Consider the following 19,534-nt stretch of genomic DNA (forward strand, 5'->3'; position numbering starts at 1 on the left):
AATGGAGCAGCTCCACGACCCCCTCGACTGGGTCAAAACCACCCGATTTCGGCTCCGCGAGCCCTCGGCTGGCCCGTGGCCCGAGTTTCCCCAGGGGTGACGTCGGGGTGGGTGGCACAGCGTGGCTCGGGGACAGATCCAGCACCCCTGGGTGCTGCAGAGCAGCGCGGAGTGGGGTAAGAGCGAGCAGAGGCAGCTGGCGGGCAGCTCTGGCAGACAGGCGGAGGCTGCCTGCCCAGACCCGCACGCTGCCTGCCCGCACCCGAGGGTTTGGGGAGCGGCACGGCGGCAGGAGCTGATGGGAGGGAGGGAGCAGGCTGAACCCCAGCGCCGCTGGCTGCTGCTGCTCCCCCCAGCCCCCCGAGGCTGATCTAGAGTGGAGGCTCCCGAGGAGCAGCTCCCCAGCCTGCCCGGGCAGGATCCTGCCCCCAGCCCCACGACCAGGGGAGCGGGGAGCACTGCAGCAGACCCCACTGCGCTGAGGAAACCCGCGGTGCCTGGGCTCCCCGAGACCCCACGGGCAGTGCCACGGACAGACCCCCCTGCTCCTGGTCGTGCTTACCAAGATTTATTGACTTGCACGGGGAGGGTGGGGGCACTGGCCCCAGCTCCCCCAGCAAGCGGGCAGGGAGGCAGAACGAGGTGCAGACAGGCAGAGCGGGGCACCTGCCATCCCCTTACCCCAGAGCCAGCGCAGCTCGAGGTGGCACGGGGACAGGGGCAGGCATTGCCGACACCAGGAAAGGCAGGAGGCACCCAGGCAAGGGGGACGCAACCCCCAGGGGGGTGGCTGGAACCCAGATTTTGAGGGCGCAGCCAGGACACTCGGCACAGGCGTCACCGTGGGGCCAGCTGCGAGCACAGCCAGCACGGCGTGATGCCAGCTGGGTGCCCGGCTCACTGGCAGGCATTTGCTGTGCCCACCCCCAGCTCCCTTTTTAAAGCCTTGCGTCCCGCTGCGTGGCACCCCCCATCCCGCCCCTGGCCGGGGTGCTCAGCCCTCGGCGGGCAGCGGGGGCACCGACGCCAGGGCGGGCAGGAGGCGGGCGTAGATGTCAATGCCCCGCAGGAAGACTTGCTCGTTGAGGAACTCGTTGTGGTCGTGGAGCAGCACCGGGGTGCGGTTCATGGGCGAGAAGCCGATAGCGGGGTGTCCTGCCTGGGGACGGAGGGTACGGGGTGAGGACAGGCACAGTGTGCCCCCCTCCGCCCGGGCATGGCTCCTGCTGGGGGCTGCAGGTCTCAGCCCCGGCGGGGGACCCTCGGGCCAGCATTGCGCTCACCGCTCGGATGTAGCGGCTGTCGGTGGCAGCTGGGAAGATCTCGAGCTTGAGCTGCAGCTTCCTGACAAGCAAGAGCCTGCGTCAGCATGGGCACGGGGGCAGCCGGGTCCCCTGTCCCCCTGCCACCCCGCAGGCAAGGAGACCACGCCAGGAAGGTTCCTGAGCCCTGGGGACACTCAATCCCATCCCTTTTTGGTGAGCATGGGGAGATGCCCTGGCATAGCATGGAGCATCTCCTCCCAACCCCTGCCGTGACCCCAGAGACTCCCGGGGACCACCCAGCTCCCACCAGAAGATGTCCCCACCAGGGTCCTGCCGTTCCTGGGGACACTACTCACATGTCCCTGCAGACCCCGCTGAAGGCTTTCCACCACGGGTCCGACTCCTCGGTGGAGCTGATGTGCTGGTCCATGCATTTCTGATGGAGGGAGAGGGCAGGTGAGGGGCAGGGTGGTGGGCACATGGCAGGGGGGGACAGGCACGATGCACCCGGGTGGCCGAGACCCCTCACCTGGTGAAACTCATAGGTGACACCGTCCCCGGCACCCCGGCACCACATGGCCACCTGCTCCTCGAAGGCCTGAAGCAGAGACCAGAGGAGGGGTGTGACCAGGGTACCCCCGCCCCGCTCCCCTCCCGGGTGAGGCTGGCATGATGCCCACCTTCAGGTCCACGGTGGGTGGGATGCGGACGTCGAAGCCAGCCGCCATCTCCGAGGGCACCACGTTGAAGGAGACGCCCCCCTCCAGCATGGTCAGGTTGAGCGAGGTGACGTCCCCTAAGGTCAGGCTTGAGTCGGACTTGAGCCTGGGGGAACACAAGGGAGAGTCACTCTGCCACCCAGGGAGGAGAAGCGCTCCCCCACCCCGCTGCCACCCCCAAATGGGGAAACTGAGGCACAGGGCAGCGGTGCCAGATCAGAGCCTGGCTGGGGATCCCAAGGACCACCTCGATGGACTGAACTGAAGCCACCACCATCCTGCTGCCCGTCTCCTACCTCTGCTTCTCGCTCTCCCTGAAGGCCAGGAAGGAGTTGATGACTTTGTGCTGGGGAGGGAAGGGCAGGGGGGTGAGGACCAGCCCTGCAGCGGGGCACCTGGCAGCCCCAGAGTGGGCAGTGGGGGGGTTCACAGGGTGTACCCCCTCTCTTACCATCTTCTCGGCCGCCGTGTTGCTGATGAAGCGGGACCCGTGCCCAGGGCTGCCCACACACTTCACCTTTATCCCTGCGGCAGCGGGGGGAGAGGGAGGCGTTGAGCAGAAAGCCCGGGGTGGCACCGACGCCGCAGCGCCCGGCACAGCCAGGGACAGGGCGGTGGGCACACGGTTACTCACACCACGGGCTCTTCTCGCCATAGAAGACGCTGAAGGTGTCGGATGGGCTGGCCAGGCCTGCGGTGGGCACAGACGGGGGGTCAGAGGAGCATGGGGGTGCCATGGTGTGTCCCCCTCTGCTCTGCCCTGGCAGCATTTCCCATCCAGGCTGGCACCGTGTGGGTCACTGCTTGGGGAAGGAGCCCCCCGAGGGGGTCCCTGGGGGTGATGGCAACAGGCAGAGGGGTGCGTGCCAAGAGGAGCCGTGTCCCCGTGCCAGCCCTGCCACCGCTCACCCTCATCCAGGGCGAAGCCCACGTTGAGCGCTCTGAACTCGGGGCGCTGCACAAACATCTCCATGCCCTTATGTCCGCCCACCTCCTCGTCTGCGGGGAGAGCCTGGCATGGAGGAAGGAAGCAGGGCGTCCCCTGGCCCACCACCCCCTGGTCCTCCTGCCATGCCACCCTGGGTGCCACCGGCGCACCCGATGTCCTCAGACCTGGAAACCCTCCAGCCCCAATCCAGGGGAGCTCAAAATCCAGAGAGGCTGGCAGGGGGGTGCCCCTCTGTCACCCCACGGGGAACTCCAGAGCATCAGCCAGCTGCCAGCTCCTCCTGTCTCCCCGAGAGGGGACACCCTGGGGACTCACCAGGCACAAAGGTGAGGTGGATGGTGCGGGCAAAACTCTTTCCCTCTGTCTTCAGCCTCCGGATGGCCTCGAGGTACCTGCGAGGAGCAGGCGGTGCCTGGGCATCACGGAGGAGAGGGGCTGCTGTGCCCTGAGCCACCCCGGGGAGGGGGTCAGGCAGTGACACCCACAGCCCCAAGGACCCTGGGAATGGCGGCATCCCGTCCTGCATCACTCAGAGGCACCCTCATGCCATGCTCGCTCCCCCGGGCAGGTGCAGAGCCCTCCACTCACTGGATGGAGACACACTTCATGTCCTGGGCACCCCGGGCATAGATGTTGCCCTGTGAGTCCTTAACAGCCTCGAAGGGTGGGTAGGTCCAGTGCTCCTGTGGGGAAGAGCGGCCATGACGCAGAGGGGCACGGCGGGCACCAGCTCCCGTTCGCACCGTGCCCGTCCCACCCCTCGCCCTGTCCCAGCACCTCAAAGACAGGCACGACGTCGGTGTGGGAGTTGAGGAGGACGGAGCGCAGGCGGGGGTTCGTGCCCTGCCACGTCAGGACCAGCACCACGTAGCCCTGGCACACCTGTGGGACGAGGGCAGGACGTCAGCGGGGTCCCAGCTGGGGACAGAGGGGCTGCGACAGGCAGGCTGGAGCCGAAAAGCATCAGTCTGGGAAATGTTTCTTGATGCCATGACAGGTCCCCCCTTTCTCGGCTGGGAGGGGACAGGGGCAGGCAGCAGGAGCAGGCATGCCTGCACCCCCCGCAGCCGGACGGAGCCCGGCCAGGGCGCGAGCTCCCGGCTGCGATTCACACTGAGGAGGGGAGACAAACCCCGCATCTTCCCCCGGTGCCCACGAGTCCCCTGGCACAGCCGGGGCCCAGCAGGTGGGACGTCCCCAGCCAACGTGACCCTGCCAGGTCCCTGGCTAATCATAGCACAGGCGGCTGCAAAGGTCAGCAGGGACCAGCCCAAATACAGGCTTAAGGAAGGGCTGAGCTCAGCAGAGGATTACAGGCAGAGGGGATTCACTCCTGCCCATCACCGGGGCAGGGGAACAGCCCGGTCACTGAGGACCTGGGCACAGATGCATGGATGGATGCATGGATGGATGGATCAGGTGCTGCTCCTCGCTCACCTCCACTTTCTGGCAGGCCAAGCCCAGGTCGGTGCTGATGCGCTCCAGAAACCTGACGGCCGCATCTGGAGACGAGCGGGGATGCCCGGAGTTATGACGGGATCTCCCTCCCCTCTCGCCGCAACCCCCCAGGGACCCCAAGGCCCTCTGGAGCTCCCAGGCCAAGGAAAGAGGTGACCAGAGAGGGCAGATGATGGAGGTCCTGGACACAAGAGGTGGCCAGGAACAGGGACAGGAGTAGCTCATCACCGTCCCTTTGCGGTGAGGACTACAGGAACATGAAAAAATAAAAATTTAAGGGGGCAAGTTCAAGGGGACGGTCCTTCATAGGTGTTTTGGGAGCTCCTCAATAACAAAAAAAATCTGATGGACTTTAGTGGGAGGATGGAAATGTTATGGGAAGGAGATCTGCACAGGGTTACCACAAGCACCCCAGGGCAGCATGGAAAGGGGGCCCTGGGGCACAGGGCTGGAGGAGGCAAACAGCAGCTCTGGGTGCACTCGAGATGCCCCTGCCCCAGGCAAAGGTGCCAGCAGAGATAAGGCACAAAGGTGTTCACTCCTTAACACCACGATCAAAACAGCCCTGGCACAGGACTCGGGCACCCGGGTCCAAAGACCGGACCTGCAAAACCACATTGCCGGATCCCCACACGGCTCCCTGTCCTGTCCCCCCCATCCTCACCATAGTCAGGTTTGGGGTGGACGGTGTCGATCCTCAGGTACTCCCGGAAAAGCGTAACCGAGGGGTCCTCTGAGGCCCCTGTGCTCTTCCCGGGCTTCCCGGGTGCCATGTCAGGGACCAGGGCTGCAAAGCTCTAGGGGAAGAGCAGGAAGGTGGTTAATGACCCACCGGCCCCTCCAAAGTCCGCCGGCAAGCTCAGTCGTCACAGAAAGTGAAGCAGGATGGGGCAAAGGTCTCCCCGGTGCGAGTCCTGGGATGCTGCCACCATGGGAGAAGTCCCCCCGACTTGGGTAGGGGGCAGGATGGGGTGTGCCCCCCACGCCGTCCTTTTATTCTCCCCCCAAAGCGCATGTTCCTGCCCCAAACACAGTGCCAGGGCAAGCTGGGGTGCCCAGGCCTGGGGTGAGATCCAGGGAAGGGCTAGCTGGGACGTGGCGGGGGTAGCAGGGAGGAAAGGGGGGCAACAAGGTGGTTATGGGGGGAAGAAGGGTGTATAGGGCTGGGGCACACGGTAGTCGGGGTTAGCCAGTGGTTAGAGGGCCAGGGGGATGCTGGGGGAGTGCAGGCAGGGAAGGCAGGATGCTGGTGTAAGGGGGTGCAGGTAAGGAACGGGGGACACTGCCTGCTTAGGGGGTGCAGGAGAGGCGCAAGGAAAGGTGCTGGGGTTGCAGGGAAATGGGGGTGGGGAAGGGGGATGGAGGGCTTACAGAGGACAGGGAGGCTGGGGGGGGGACAGGAGAGTGACCGGCTGCTGTCAGGAGGATGTGGGGTGATCAGGGGCACATGGGGGTGCAGCGGGAGGGGTGAAGTGGAGCACTGGGGTGGTATGGGAGTAGGAGGTGCAGAGAGACTACGAGAGGGGTGCAGGGGTACTGTGGCTAGGGGTGCAAAGGGGCACGGGTGGGGTATAGGGGTACCACGGCTGGGGTGCAGAGGTACTGCGGCTGGGGTGCACGGGCACCACGGTTAGAGCTGTGGGGAGTGCAGGGTACCGTGGGCAGGGGGGTGGGGAAGGGGGGCAGGATACCATGGTTAGGGGTGCAGGGGGGTGCAGGGTACCGTGGGCAGGGGTGCAGGGGGGTGCTTGGGTTGGGGTGCAGCGGTTGCACTGCTGGGGTGCAGGGGTAGCATGGGCAAGAGGGCAGAGGGGTGCTAGATACCATGGTTGGGGGTGCAGGGGGGGTACAAGATACTATGGTTAGGGGAGCGAGGGGGTACGGGGGGGTGCAGGGTACTGTGGGTAGGGGGTGCAGGCGGGTAGACAAGGGGAGCGAGGGGGTACAGGGGGGTGCAGGGTACCGTGGTAAAGGGTGCAGGGGGTACGGGGGGGTGCAGGGGGTACGGGGGGTGCAGGGTACCGTGGCGAGGGGAGCGGGCTTGGAGGGGACGAAGGCACCGGGGCAGCCCCCCGCGGGCTGCCGGGCGCTGCTGGCCCGACCCCGCTCCCGGACCCCCGCCCGCCCCGGCCCTACCTCCGCGCTGCTGCCGCCGGCGCCCGCCCGGCCCGGCCCGGCCCCGCTCCGCCCCGCAGCCGGTAACGGGCGGGGGCGGGCAGGGGAGGAGCTGCGGGCATGGGACGGGCTGAAGGCGGGAGCAGGCAAGGGGCAGGGGGGCAGGAGGGGGACAGGGGGTACAGGGTGGGCCGGGGGCAGCGCCGGGCACCCTCCTACCCCACACCAGAAGCAGAGAGATGGGGCTGGAGCCCGGGGAGCCCCGCGGTGCTCGGGGACACACGCAGAAACCAGAGCAGCATCAGTTTATTGGCCTCGTGATAGACGACACCCTGTCCTGCCAGCAAGGGACACCCTCACTGTCCCCCCCGCCACCCTGGGGACACCCCAAAAGAGCACAGCACCCCTCACGCCACCACCTGTGCCTCCCAGCCCCTCGGGACACCCCGGCCCCCCGTCCTCTGCTTGGCAGGCAATGAGGCGACGCTCACTTCAGCTGGCGCAGGAAGCCCAGGAGGGCCTGGTGGAAGTCCTCCGGCTTGTCCAGGTAGCAGGCGTGGCCGGCGCCGGGCACCACGGCCACGCGGTGATCGGGGAGGTGCCGGAGGCTCTGCAGGGCCTGGGGACCCAGGCTTGTGTCACGGTCACCGTACAGGATCAGGGTGGGCGTCTTGGTAAGGGGAGAGAGAAAACCACAGCAGTTGTCAGAGTGGGAAATGGCCACCACGCTTCCCCTGGGCTGTGCCCACCTCCATCCATCACCACGGGGGGCTGCAAAGCCAAGGGAAGGCAGGTGCCAGCCCCATCATGGGGGGCGGCACAGGTCCCCCTCGCTCACCCCAAAACAGGGCCACCCTCCATGCCACCCCACAGCCAGCTGGCCCACGAGGCTCACCAGCACCCAGGGACCCCCCAGGAGCCCAACGACCCACCTCACCTGGACCCGCCGGTACTGCTCAGCAGTGTAGTCCTTGGTGCCCACAGGTGCCACGGGCACGAAGCCAGCCAGCCGGTCCCCCTGCTCCAGGAGGAAGGGCAGGGCAAAGCGGCCGCTCATGGAGGGGCTGATGAGAACGGGCCTCCGCATGCCCAACTCCTGGAGGACATGGTCCAGGAAAGCCACCCGGCCCTGCACCGTGGCCACCATCTCTGTTGGGGGCGAATCCCCGTAGCCTGGCATGGGGCAGAGGGCACAGGGTGGGCGTGGGGCAGGGGGAATTGTGCAGCCTGCGATGGTCTCGACCCCAAGGCTCATCTGGCTTGGCAAAAACTGGGCACCCAACCAAGCCCCGGCGATTGTACAGCCACAGCCACACACCAGCCAGACCGAGCCAACCCCAGCCAAAGGGCTCGGTGTGCCATGGAGGTCAGTGCCCTGGGGCAAAGCCAAATCCCAGGCACGCTGCCCCAGGGACCACCGCTAGCTGCCTAAAGAGATCCAGAGCCCAGCAATGGCTGAGGTGACGCTCTGGAGCTGCCCAGAGGGATCAACTTAAGCTCAGTGCCATGGTCCTACCAGGCAGATCTATTGCGACCGCACGGTAGCCTTCTCCAGCGAGCAGTGCCAGCGTGCCCAAGGCCTCCCACGTCTTGGAGGTGAATGCCTGGCCATGCAGGAACAGGACATCGGGCCTGCGGGGGGGGAAGAAAGGCGGGAGGGGTTCAGGGAAGATGCCTTACCCAGCAGCCATGAGGGCTGGTGGAGACCCCTCCCCAGGGCTCGTCACCCCCCACGTTCCTCCGCCACAGGAGCCAGGGCTGACCCACCTCCCGGGGCCGGCTGTGCCGCTGGCCGGGGGCCCTGCCGACACCTCCCTGTAGAAGACCGGGGGCTCTCCCGCAGCCGTGCCCCTTCGCGCGGAGGCATTGGCCGCCCGCTGGCCCCGCTTCCCCTCGGCAGGCCGGGTGCCCGCCAGGCGCTGCTCGTGCCGGGCGGCCGGGAGCAGGAGGTAGAGGACGAGGGTGAGGAGGGCCCCGAGGAGCAGGAGCCCCAGGCGGCTGCGGGCGGGCGGCATCTCCGCTCCCGCTGGGGAAGGAAGATGGCAGCGAGGGGCTGGAAGCCCCAAACCCCACAGCTGCGGGGGGCAGGGGTAGGCCCCAACCACGGTGCTCTCCTCAGCTCCGGCCCGGCCTGCGCCCGCCGCTGGCAGCCCCGCTCGGCCCCGGCTTCCCGAGCTCCCGCTGCCTCCGGCCGCCGGCCCTGCCGCCCCTCAGCTGCAGCCGGGACATGCGGCCCCCCCGGCCCTCAGGGCGCCGCGGCCCCGGGCTCCGCCTGGCGGGAGGCCGCAGCGCTGCAGGCCCCGAGGGCTGTCAGCCGGGGCCTGCCCGCCGCACCCACCCCCGCAGGGCCCCGCCGGGCCGGGGCCGAGGTCTCGGTAGAGAGGCCGGTGCCTGGAGAGAAGCCCCGGCTTGGCGGGGCTCCGCTCAGCTCGGCAAGGGCTCGGCGGCGCTCGGCAGAGGTCGGGTAGGGCTCTCGGCTGCGGCTCGGCAAGACTCGGCTAGGGCTCGGCTCGGTAAGAGCTCGGCAAGGCTCAGTTCGGCTCGGCTCGGGCTCGGTGGGTCTCGGCAGAGCTCGGCTGTGCTCGGCTCGGCTCGGCCGCGCTCGGCTCGGCTCGGCGGGGCGGCGGCCGCTCCCAGGGCCGCCCCGGGCGCTGCGCTCCGTGGGGCGGTGCCGGCCGCTCCCCCCCCGCCCCGCCGGCCTTTGGACCCGGGGCGCGGCACCCCCAGCCCCGTGGTGCGGCGGGGGAGCGGGAGGCGAGCGGCGGCCGGCACGGGGTGCGAAGCAGCAGGTAAGGGCCGCCGGCCCAGCGCCGGGGGGGAAACTGAGGCAGGGGCGGGCCCGTGAGCCCGCCTGGCACGAGTGAGCCACCCCGTGTGCCCACCCTGGGGCCCACCCCCCGCCGGTGTCCCCACAAAGAGGGTGATGCCGGTGTAACCCCCCTTCCCAGTGCCAGCGCCGCAGCCCCCCTGCCTTCCTGCCACCGCCGGGCCTCGACGCCAGGACACCGGCATCCCACTGGGGCCGGGCCGCACAGGGCCGCCACGCACACCGGGCCCGTTCCCACCTCTCAACTCCCCCAACATCTCTCCCCACCCCCCAGGCATGGCCACCCCACGGCTCACCGAGAGCACCGTCACGGTGGAAGGCCAGACTCTCTTTCTACCGCCAAGCCGAGCCGGCCCAGCCGCCCCCCAAAGCTGACGGTGCTGCTGCTGCATGGCATTCGCTTCTCCTCTGACACCTGGCTTCAGCTGCAGACGCTTGCCATGCTGGCCGAAAACGGCTACCGAGCTGTGGCTATCGACCTGCCGGGTAAGGCATGGTGGAGAGCACGGCCCCGGAGCGACGTGGAGGCCGGGGCGAGCTGATACAGCCGCTCGCGTTGGTGGTGCCGCAATGGCAACCCCGGCGTCGTGCTGCGCCAGCTTCTCCTTGCTGCAAGGCAGCGGAGAGTGTGACAGGGCAACTTCTGTCTCCCGTGGCTCAGGGCTGGGGCGCTCGAAGGATGCCGTGGCCCCGGCGCCTGTGGGCCAGCCAGCGCCGGGGGCTTTCCTGAAAGCGGTCTCGGAGGCTCTGTGCCTGGGTCCGGCCGTGGTGATCAGCCCGTCGCTCAGCGGCATGTACTCCCTGCCCTTCCTCCTCCAGCACAACCACCTGCTCAAGGCATACGTGCCCGTGGCACCCATCTGCACTGAGAAATTCACGGCGGAGCAGTACACCCAGATCAAAGTATGGCCTGGAGGGAGGTTGAGGGAGGTCGGGGAACTGGGAGGGGATGGTGAGGAGGGGACCCTGGCACAGCAGTTGGGCAGGGGAAAGACCAAACAGGCCAGAAACCCTGTTGCCAGCAGAAAAGGGGAATGTGATGGTGAAGGAACATGACCGTAGGGTAGCAGGAGGGAAAGGGGACATTAGGAGACCCAAGAGTCTGAGACTCAGTTTCCCCTTGTGTTGGGCAGGGGAGAAGGGCAAGTGTCTCCCCTCCATATCCTGGTCCCAGGGTGTCCCTGGCCAGGATGAGCAGGTGCCTGGGTGCCAGGGGCAGGCTCAGGGCGCGTTCCCCCTCTGCAGACACCCACGCTGATCGTGTACGGGGACCAGGACGCAGAGCTGGGGCAGGCCAGCCTGAACAACCTGCGGCACCTCCCCGAGCACCAGGTGCTGGTGCTGCAGGGCGCCGGACACGCCTGCTACCTGGAGAAGCCTGACGAGTGGCACCGCGGGCTCCTGGCCTTCCTGCAGCAGCTGGAGGTGAGCGGGACGGGCTGTGTGGAGCGGACCACGGGGCAGGGGCACCTGGCCAGCCCACCCACCCCTCTGCCTGCGCACTCACCCTTGTGCCAACCCAGCTGCTCGCCTGGCATCCCCACCCAGCCCGGCTGCGCCGGGCTGGGCCCATGCTAGCGCCACCACCTCCCTTGGGACCAAATAAAACCCCAAGCTCTGCCACTGCTTTCCTGCCACCTTTCTCCCGCTTCTTTCCACCCCTCCCGCCTCCTTCCCCAATCCCCACCTCCTCCATGGCCACCATCACACGCACATTTGGGAGGTGAAAGCCACTGAGGGATGGGACATTTGGGGAGCGTTACCCCCTGGGTGGGCAAGTGCTGTCTGCGAGGCTGCTGGAGCCCACCCATCACCTCTGGCAGGACCCCAGGGAGCCTCAGAGGGTGCCCAGGGAGCCCCGGGGCTGTGTTTGGGCACAGGTAGGTCCCCCGGGGCGGTGGCACATGTGTCCCTGGCCTGTCAGCCCCCTCTTCATCCTCCTCTTCCTCCTCCCAGCCCTCCTGGCAGGCGCCCAAGCCCAGGGTAATCCACAGGGGCTTAAAAGGGAGCCGCCAGCCCCGGCCGGCTCCTGCCCGCAGCGGCAGCAGCCCAGCGCCCCGGGGGGGATTTACCAAATGAGTGGCTGCCATGAGCAGATGGGGGGGCAGGCAGGGAGGCCCGACAGACGGGGTCTGGCCAGACAGACAGGGGGACAAGCCCCCTGCCCACCTCCTGCCTTCCCCTCCCTCAGTGCTGCTGCGCCAGACACTCAGGGGCACAGATGGAGCCGGCAGTGGGGTCCCCCCCAATGCCCCCCCTTCCCCGAGCCTGCCTGGGCTTTAGCTGCTTATGCCAGGGCCCAGGAGGATTTAGTGGGGGAGGTAACGGGGTGGGGGGGGCACAGGACACCCTTGCAGGGGGCACGGGGCAGTGCCAGGGGTGCAGGAGCCGGTCCCTGCCCTGGCAGGAAGGCAGGACCCCCTCTCTGGAGCACCCCGTGCCCCCCGCCCAGTTCAGCTCCCCCGATGCAGCCCCAGGGCTGCCTCCTGCCCCCCCAGCCTCCAGGCGCTCCCCCCTGGCAGCACCCCTGGGTGCCGGCGGGCCCCTGGGGTGCCAGCCGCCCTGTCCCTGCCCGCTCGGTGTCCCTTGAGCCCTCGAGCCCTGCCAGCTGATCGGCTTCCAGGAAAAAAAAAAAAGCCCCCGCCATTACAAAGAGGGGCGATGTGTGAGCCAAGGGGGGGCGGGGGGGACAGGAATGTCCCCAGCGGTGGCAGATGGCCTTACCCAGGGTGCATTGTTCCTTTTAGTGTCTCTTATCCGCTGTAATAGGATCCCGGAGGGAGGGATGTGGGAGAGGGGAAGAGCGAGGGGGGGCCCCGGCGTGGACCGGGGTGGGGGCCGGGGCTGCCAGCCTGGCCCTGGCCTGTCAAGCGGCTCATTGTTCCTGCCCCGGGTGTCACCGGGCGCCGCCGGGGACAATGTGGCACTGAGCGGGGCGGCCGGCGGCGGAGGGACGAGGCGCACGGAAAGGTACCGGCCGGGCCCCTCCCGCGGGGGCCGGGGGGGCGAGCGGAGAGGGGCTCCCCCGGGACGGGCGGGGGGCTTCCTCCCGTCCCCCCCCCCGCCCCGTCACCTCCCTTTGCCACCCGGAGGTGCCCCGAAGGACGGGCGGTGCCCAGCTGGGTGGCTGTCCCGACGCCAGCCCTGGCACGGCGACGGGGCAGGTGGCCTGTGCCCATCACCGGGGCCTTGGGTGGCCCCGCCAGCCTGGCTCACCGGGGGGACAGCACCCCCCCGCCCGCGGACCCCCCACGGCCACAGGGCACCCGTGGCCCTGCCGCCTCCCCCTGCCCCACCGCCAGCCTCGGGGTCTTTTGTCCCCGGCGGGTCCCTGCTGCCGCTCACCCCCGGGGGGTCGGGGGACCCGGGCAGCCTTCCCCCTCCCCGCCCCCAGTTTCAGGCTCCCCTCATCGGGAAGGGGAAGGTTCCCCTTTCCCCAGCCTTCCCCCGCTTTCACCAGCCCCCGGTAACGAGGGGACGAAGATGGAGGGTCCAAAACCAGCCCGTAGCGCTTTAGGGATAGAGGGGTGGCCGGCCTGGCCCCCCACGCCGTTACCCTGATGCAGGAGATGTGCCGTAGCGGTGGGGAGTCCTGCCAGCACCTAAAATAACCGCCCCCCCCCGCCGCCATGCCCGCAGCCACGGGCCCCAGCCCCAACACGGGTGCTTTGTTTCAAAGCCGCTTGGCATCGCGCGGCTCGCCGGGAGCCAGCGGTGCCGCAGCCGCCCACCCGTGCCCGGACACACGGCGATTGTCCCCGGCCTGGCCCCGCGCTGGCACCGCGGGGGTCCCAGCCGCCCCCGTCCCCCAGGCAGAGGGTCCGGGGGGGCCCTGGGGTGCTCAGGGGGGACAGGGTGCAGCGGTGTCATGCATTGGGCATCACGCCGTGGCTCGTGTCGGGCTGGTGGTCCCCATCACGGACGCTGCCTCAGTTTCCCCTGGGGCTTTGTGCACAGGCAGGGGGAAGGGAGGAGGAGGAGGAGGAGAGGAGGAAGACTCGCACAGCCTGCGAGACCACCCAGGCCACCTCTGCCCCCCCCACCCCTCGTGCCACCCCCCCAGCAAGCGCCTGCAAACCGAGCCCCATCCCACAGCCACGCTCCCCACACTGTTCTGCTTCCCCCCGATACCCACCCAGCTCCCGGCTCCGGGAAGGTGCGGTGCCGGCCCCGGCCCAGGGCTGCGCGCAGGCAGGGTTGCAGGCAGCTGCCTGCAGGCTCAGCCAGATGGGTGGCGGCAGGTCCCTTCGGGGAGCTCCCGGAAGGGGTTCAGGATGCCGGTGGGGGTACCACGGGGCCGTGCAAGCCTCCCCCGCTGGAGGAGGGCACAGTGCTGCCCCTGCCTCAGTTTCCCCTTTTCCCAGCCGTAGATACTTTTCAGGTACTTTTGGGGGGGGGCGTTAGCTGGGGCCTCCCCCCTTTTCTGGAGACCACCGTGTCCCGCAGGCTCAGCTCGCCCTCCCGCCATGGCATCGCTGGACGGAGCCAGTGGCGTGGGCGGCAGCCCCGAGGAGACGGAGCTCAGCATCACCCTGGACCCTCCGCATGCTCATGCACGGCAAGTAACGGCGGGGGGGCTTGACGGGGGGGTCAGCAATGCCCGGGGTGGGGGGCCATGCTGGAGCACCATCTCCTTGCCGCCCCTGCTCCCAATTCTCCCAGGAAGAGCATTCCCAGAAGGATTTCTTTCCCCACCCTAAGGCAGGGAGGGGCCCATTCCCATGCCCCAGTGTCACCAGCAAGCCACCCAGTGTCCCAGCAGCCACGGGGCAGGGCCTGCCTGTTGCCCGTTGGCCAGGCTGTGGGCAGAGGAGGGATGTGGCAGGCAGGGAGCTGCCTGCTGATGGGCCGCCCTCGTCTTTGCCTTCGCAGGAGATCGGCAGCATCATCGGCAAGGTAAGATTTGGGGTCCGGGGCACCGCCAGCCCTGGACTCCCCTGGACCTGACCACCCGCCCTGTTCCTCTCCCTGCAGAAAGGAGAGACTGTTAAGAGGATACGAGAGCAGGTAAGGGGGTGCTGGGGGCTGCCAGGTCCAGCTGCCTGTCCTGCCTGCTCCGGGTGTCTCCCACGTGCCGAGCCCTGGCCACCCCCATTCCCAGGTGGACCCAGGGGAGACACGGCTGCACCCCTGGGAAGGCTGCCAGGGCAGGGGGGAGGGGGAAAGCCCAGGTCCACAGGGCATTGAGGCCACCTCCAGTGAGCCCTTCCCTGGGGGGGGACATCGAGCTCAGGGCCTGCGATGCCCCTGATGGGGTGTGACGCCGTCCCCAGAGCAGCGCGCGCATCACCATCTCGGAGGGGTCCTGCCCCGAGCGCATCACCACCATCACCGGCTCCACTGACGCCGTCTTCCGCGCCGTCTCCATGATCGCCTTCAAGCTGGAGGAGGTAGGCAGCCCCCCGCGCCCCTGCTGGGTGCCCCCCAAGCCAGGAGCGCTCACCCTGTGCCGGTGGGCTCATGGGGGTCCAATGCCGCATCTCCCCCCACCGCCTCGCAGGACCTGGGAGCGGGGAGTGACGGGGCAGCGGCGGGCAGAGCGCCGGTGACACTGCGCCTCGTCATCCCGGCCAGCCAGTGCGGCTCGCTCATCGGCAAGGCAGGAGTGAAGATCCGGGAGATCCGGGAGGTGAGGCTGGGGGTGCCCTGGGTGCAGGCTCCCTTCCCCTGGGGGCACACGGACCCCTCAGCACGGGGGCTGCCACGGTCCCACAGGAGCTGTGGGAGGTGATGCAGGAGCAGAGCATCACCCTGCAGGTCCTGCAAAGGTCCCCATGGGCTATGGAGGGGACAGGCCCATGGGAGGGAGCAGCTAAGACACCCCAGCATCTCCCTTTGCCCCCCGCCTAGAGCACGGGGGCGCAGGTGCAGGTGGCTGCCGACCTGCTGCCCAACTCCACCGAACGGGCCGTCACCGTCTCGGGGGTGCCAGATACCATCATCCAGTGCGTGAGGCAGATCTGCGCCGTCATCCTGGAGGTACCCGCCGAGCCCCAGGGCACGCGCTGCCTGCTTCCCCCTCCCCAGGGCTCCCTGTGCCCACCTGGACCCCGACACCAGGGTCCCACCCATACAGGAGCCCGTAAGAGCACCCTGCTCAGCATATAAGAGGTCCTGCGGGCTGTGCCCAGCTTGTTGGGGGTGGGGGGGGGCAAAGAGGGTCCAGGGGGCTGTGGGAGCATTCGACCTCATGTCTCATCCCCTCCGCCCCCTTCCCTCCCTCTCCAGTCGCCTCCAAAGGGGGCCACCATCCCCTACCACCCTGGCCTCTCCCTGGGCACCATCCTGCTCTCTGCCAACCAGGTAAGGGGCCACAGCCCCCCCGGGGGCACGGGGTGGCCAGGACACCCAGCCTCTGCCAGCGAGGGCAGCTCCAGTGGGCTTGGGGCGGCCTCCCCGCCCCGGAGGGGTGGTCTGAGGCAGGGGTCCCTGCCTGGCCCCACACTGATGCCCCTTCTTTAACCCCCACAGGGCTTCTCCATGCAGGGCCAGTACAGCGGGGTCTCTCCCGCAGAGGTGAGTCTGTCCCCGTGGCCGCCCACCCCTGCTCCCATGGGCACGGGGTCTGTGCTGCTGGGGATGCCTGTCCTGGGAAGCACTGGGTGCCAGTGTCTGGCCCCGGGAGGGGACAGGGGACCCTCTGCCGTCACCCCTAACGCCTTCCTCCTCCTCCCGCTGCCTGTGCAGGTGACGAAGCTGCAGCAGCTGTCAGGGCACACGCTCCCCTTCGCCTCCCTGGGCCACCCACCCTCCATGGTGCCAGGTAAGCACCTCCTGTGCACCCTCCCAGGGCTGGGGCTGCGGGGTGCCCCTCCTGACCCACCCAGCCACCAGGCCCTGATCAGGGGGTCCCCGTCCCTTGCACCCTCTCCAGTCCCGGCCCCCTGGCATGGCTGCCTGCCCCCCCAAACGACCCTGTCCTTGATTTCCTGGGGTCCCTGCACCCACCAGATTCCCCCAGCCCCGCAGTGTGGGAGCACTGGCACCAAATCATGACAGGTGCCTATGTCCCGTCCTCCCTGTCTCTCCCCAAGGATCGTTCAGGTTTGTCCCCAGGGCCACTGACTGTCCCAGCACGGGGCTGGGGTGGGGGCAAGGAGCTGCTGGAGACCGCCCCCCCCGCCACTAACATCCCTGTCTCTCCCTCCAGGCCTGGACGCCGGGTCCCAGAGCAGCTCCCAGGAGTTCCTGGTGCCCAACGACGTACGTGTGGGTGCTGGGGATGGTGAGGGGGACCATGGCTTGCCCCCCACCATGTGTCCCACCTCACAGCTGCACAGGGGAGGCTCTGCCTCAGCCCCCAGAGCTCGGGAGCAGGAGGGGCTGCTGGGGCAGAAGCAACTGGAAGAAAAGGGAAACTGAGGGCACGGGAGGGGGGAAAGGGCTTGGCCAACACCGAGGAAGAGCCTTGGGATGTGGCAGCCCGGCGATGCCAGCAGTGGGGGGCTTCAGTGAAACAAAAAGCGGGGTCTGTCCAGGGAAAGCAGTGCCCTGCCCTCCCGGTGCCTGCCTCAGTTTCCCCACTCCTCCCAGGTGTAGGAGGTGGCCGGGTGAGCCCCTGGGAGCTCCCTGCTCGGCGTGGCTCCTCCAGGTGCTCCCAGCTCACACCAGTCCCTGCCCCTCCAGCTCATCGGCTGCATCATCGGCCGGCACGGCAGCAAGATCAGCGAGATCCGGCAGATGTCCGGCGCCCACATCAAGATCGGGAACCAGACCGAGGGCTCCAGCGAGCGGCACGTGACCATCACGGGGACCCCCGTCAGCATCACCCTGGCTCAGTACCTCATCACAGCCTGGGTAAGTGGGCCAGCCTGGGGGGAACACACAGGCTGCTAGCGAGGGGTGCACCTCTCCAGCACCCCAGCGCAGCTTGTGGGGTACACCAACCCCAGCATCCTCAGGAAGGATGAGCTGGGTGGTGCTTTGAGGACTGGAGGTGGTGGGTGTGGGATCTGGGACCCCGTGGGGTTTGAGCCCCAGCTTTTTAGCCCAGTGGGACACCCAGGATGTGCCGTGGTGACCTCTGCCTCAAGGGATGAGGCACGCGGTTCCTGCACCCTGAGGCGGGCAGGTTGGGGCAGGGGACATGCTCTGTCACCGTGGTGCTCACCACCCGTCCCTTCCTTGCTCGCTTCTCCAGCTTAGAGAACGGCCAAATCTACCTCCCAGGCGCGCCGCCGGGCCCTGGCTCCATGGACCTCGGCGTGGGCTTCTCCCAGCCCCTCACCCCAGGCTCCGGTGCATCGCTGCCCGCCGTCGCCCCGGCCCCCCCAGCCCTGCTGGGCACCCCCTACGCCATCTCCCTCTCCCAACTTCATCGGCCTGAAGCCGATGCCCTTCCTGGCGCTGTCCCCGTCCCTCCGTGGCGGGGTCCCAACGGCGGCACTGCCACTACTACGACCAAGATCTCGGCGGCCAACGGCACCAAGAAAGCTGACCGGCAGAAGTTCTCACCCTACTGAGCCCCGCCGGCGGGTGGCGAGGGGGTCCAGGAGGCGCCACTTGGTGCCGGGGACACCTCCCCACCACCCACCCTGTCCCCCAGCCCCTGTCAGGCGCCCCATGCCTGGGGTGGACCCCCTTGCCCCCCACCCCAGAAGGGAAGGGTCTTGCTGGCAGCGATGCCGCTGGAGGACGGGGCTGCCCCGCCGCCTGCCACCCGTCCCGGCAGCGCTGTGCCCCCCTCCCCGACTGTCCTGCACGGGGACCACGTGCCCTGGTATTGGGTGGGGGGCTGTCCCTGCCTGCCCGCGGTCCCTTCTCCCAGTGCCCTGGGCTGGGGTGGACCTCCGCCTCCTGCCCCTCGCCCTGCCAGCCCTGCCATCCCGCTCCTGCCCACCCTCCGGCTGGCACCCAAAAAGGCAGGTACCACCAGATGAGGGGCTGCCTGGCCTCTCCGGGGGTCCCCCGTCCCCTGGCTCTGGTGGGGGGCCCTCCCCGGGCCACCCTGGGGCAATCACCTCCAACAACCCCATCCGAGAGCCAGGTCCCTGCTGGCTTGGAAATGCTGTATATATAAGTCTATATTTTTTCCTCCTTTGTAACTTATCAATGGTTTAATAAAAAGATAAAATTTACAAGAAAAAATAATCATATCCCCCACCCCCCCCCACCTCAGGGGCAGCCCCGGCTCCTGGGGACACGGGGTGGTGGCCGGAGGGGCATCCCTGTGGCCAGGGAGTGCTGGCCCTCAGCCCCAGTCTCTCTGGGGGTCTTCCCAGAGCCCCCTCCCTGCCATGGGGCACTCTGGGAGGCCATGGGGCAGTTCTCCCTCAGCTCCCCAGTTATTACTGGGGCAGGGGGGTCTCCAACCCACTGCGCCAGCACCATCCCTTTGTGGGAGGGCTGGGGTGATGGACGATACCCCTCCAGCATCCCCCATCAGGGTCCAGTCCCCTTGCTTGCACTGGGGACCCCATGGGAGGGTCCCCAAGCCCTGCAGAAGCAATGAGACCGAAGGGGGACAGCAGCTCCTGGTCCCCTCTGGCTGCCGCTGCCCGGGGGCACCCCGCACAGCCCCCCCCCCCCACCCTGTGCCACTGTGTCCGCCCCAGCACACCCCTGGCCATCAGCCCGGTTGGGCTGGCACGTGGCACCGCTGGCTGGGCTGCAGCTGGGCACCTGTGTCCATAAAGAGCCTGGCACAGACCCCCGGCCGGCCAGCATCGCCCCTGGAGGGGCAGCCCCTGCGAGCCCAAGGGGACAGAGGGCACGGCTGGGCACGGCCATGGGCATCGCACACTGCCATGCCAGCAGGAAGAACGCGGACATGGCCGGAGCCAGCCCCACAGGTGCCATCCCCCTGTCAGGTACTGCGGGTGGCAGGAGCTCCTCCACCTGGACGTTAGTTTTGGGTTAAACAGCCAAGGCTGGAGAGCTCCACGCTGGCCGGCCAGGCTCCGCGGGGTGCCCAGGGCCCTGGTGTTACTGGTGTTAGTGGTGTTAGCTGGGCCGTTGCTCCTGGGTAGGGTGCAAGGGACATCGGCTCTTCCCCACTGGACACGAGTGGTCCCGGCAGGGTGACAGAGATGGAGGTGCCCCCTCCTCTGCCCCCACATAGGAGCCCCTTGGCATCCTGTGTCCCGGGGAGGGCCAGTCCATGCAACTGGGCTGTGCTGGTGAAGCCAGAGACCATCCCAGCCTGCAGATGAGGCTTCCCCAGATCTGCTGCCTTCTCCCAGGTAGAGAAACCATCTTCGGC

At 68.2% G+C, this 19,534-nt stretch overlaps 4 protein-coding genes across 8 annotated transcripts; 2 read left to right on the forward strand and 2 right to left on the reverse strand.

Moving 5' to 3' along the window:
* Positions 1–552: 552 nt before the first annotated feature.
* Positions 553–6,599, reverse strand: ACY1 (aminoacylase 1). 5 transcript variants are annotated; one of them, XM_068409534.1, is made up of 15 exons: positions 6,528–6,599; positions 5,056–5,188; positions 4,371–4,435; positions 3,711–3,815; positions 3,522–3,616; positions 3,249–3,325; positions 2,894–2,983; positions 2,619–2,675; positions 2,436–2,509; positions 2,281–2,330; positions 1,946–2,090; positions 1,795–1,863; positions 1,622–1,701; positions 1,284–1,344; positions 553–1,159 (listed from the first exon to the last, which is right to left on the reverse strand). In XM_068409534.1, the coding sequence occupies exons 2-15, from the start codon at positions 5,162–5,164 to the stop codon at positions 995–997; spliced, it is 1,242 nt and encodes a 413-aa protein (XP_068265635.1). In that variant the 5' UTR covers positions 5,165–5,188; positions 6,528–6,599; the 3' UTR covers positions 553–994. The 5 variants fall into 5 exon arrangements, with proteins under 5 accessions (XP_068265635.1, XP_068265640.1, XP_068265638.1 ...); XM_068409539.1 differs by lacking the exon at positions 6,528–6,599 and adding an exon at positions 6,414–6,503; XM_068409537.1 differs by lacking the exon at positions 2,894–2,983.
* Positions 6,600–6,794: 195 nt separating this feature from the next.
* On the reverse strand, positions 6,795–8,828 carry ABHD14A (abhydrolase domain containing 14A). The gene is made up of 4 exons (XM_068409542.1): positions 8,274–8,828; positions 8,023–8,138; positions 7,444–7,679; positions 6,795–7,176 (listed from the first exon to the last, which is right to left on the reverse strand). The coding sequence occupies exons 1-4, from the start codon at positions 8,519–8,521 to the stop codon at positions 6,994–6,996; spliced, it is 783 nt and encodes a 260-aa protein (XP_068265643.1). The 5' UTR covers positions 8,522–8,828; the 3' UTR covers positions 6,795–6,993.
* Positions 8,829–9,210: 382 nt separating this feature from the next.
* On the forward strand, positions 9,211–10,953 carry LOC137668201 (putative protein-lysine deacylase ABHD14B). The gene is given in 5 exon segments (XM_068409540.1): positions 9,211–9,295; positions 9,608–9,697; positions 9,700–9,819; positions 9,995–10,236; positions 10,579–10,953. Coding segments are annotated over 4 exon segments (783 nt in total). The 5' UTR covers positions 9,211–9,295; positions 9,608–9,609; the 3' UTR covers positions 10,912–10,953.
* Positions 10,954–12,130: 1,177 nt separating this feature from the next.
* PCBP4 (poly(rC) binding protein 4) lies at positions 12,131–18,362 on the forward strand. The gene is given in 16 exon segments (XM_068409395.1): positions 12,131–12,303; positions 13,780–13,868; positions 13,870–13,894; positions 14,204–14,229; positions 14,308–14,340; positions 14,607–14,723; positions 14,834–14,962; positions 15,184–15,312; positions 15,562–15,636; positions 15,805–15,849; positions 16,021–16,096; positions 16,484–16,536; positions 16,960–17,130; positions 17,397–17,642; positions 17,644–17,706; positions 17,709–18,362. Coding segments are annotated over 15 exon segments (1,344 nt in total). The 5' UTR covers positions 12,131–12,303; positions 13,780–13,799; the 3' UTR covers positions 17,796–18,362.
* Positions 18,363–19,534: the final 1,172 nt, after the last annotated feature.

This window comes from Nyctibius grandis, chromosome 10 (assembly GCF_013368605.1).
Source record: "Nyctibius grandis isolate bNycGra1 chromosome 10, bNycGra1.pri, whole genome shotgun sequence".
NCBI classification, from domain to species: Eukaryota; Metazoa; Chordata; class Aves; order Nyctibiiformes; family Nyctibiidae; genus Nyctibius; species Nyctibius grandis.

Coding starts and splice junctions, on each gene's coding strand:
- ACY1 (XM_068409534.1), bottom strand. CDS start 5,164: ATGGCACCCGGGAAGCCCGGGAAGAGCACAGGGGCCTCAGAGGACCCC. Junction 3,326..3,521: donor ATGAAGTGTGTCTCCATCCA/GTGAGTGGAGGG, acceptor TGCTCCTCGCAG/GTACCTCGAGGCCATCCGGA. Junction 1,345..1,621: donor AGCGGGGTCTGCAGGGACAT/GTGAGTAGTGTC, acceptor CTTGCTTGTCAG/GAAGCTGCAGCTCAAGCTCG.
- ABHD14A (XM_068409542.1), bottom strand. CDS start 8,521: ATGCCGCCCGCCCGCAGCCGCCTGGGGCTCCTGCTCCTCGGGGCCCTC. Junction 8,139..8,273: donor GGCACAGCCGGCCCCGGGAG/GTGGGTCAGCCC, acceptor CCCCCCCCGCAG/GCCCGATGTCCTGTTCCTGC. Junction 7,177..7,443: donor AGCAGTACCGGCGGGTCCAG/GTGAGGTGGGTC, acceptor CCCCTTACCAAG/ACGCCCACCCTGATCCTGTA.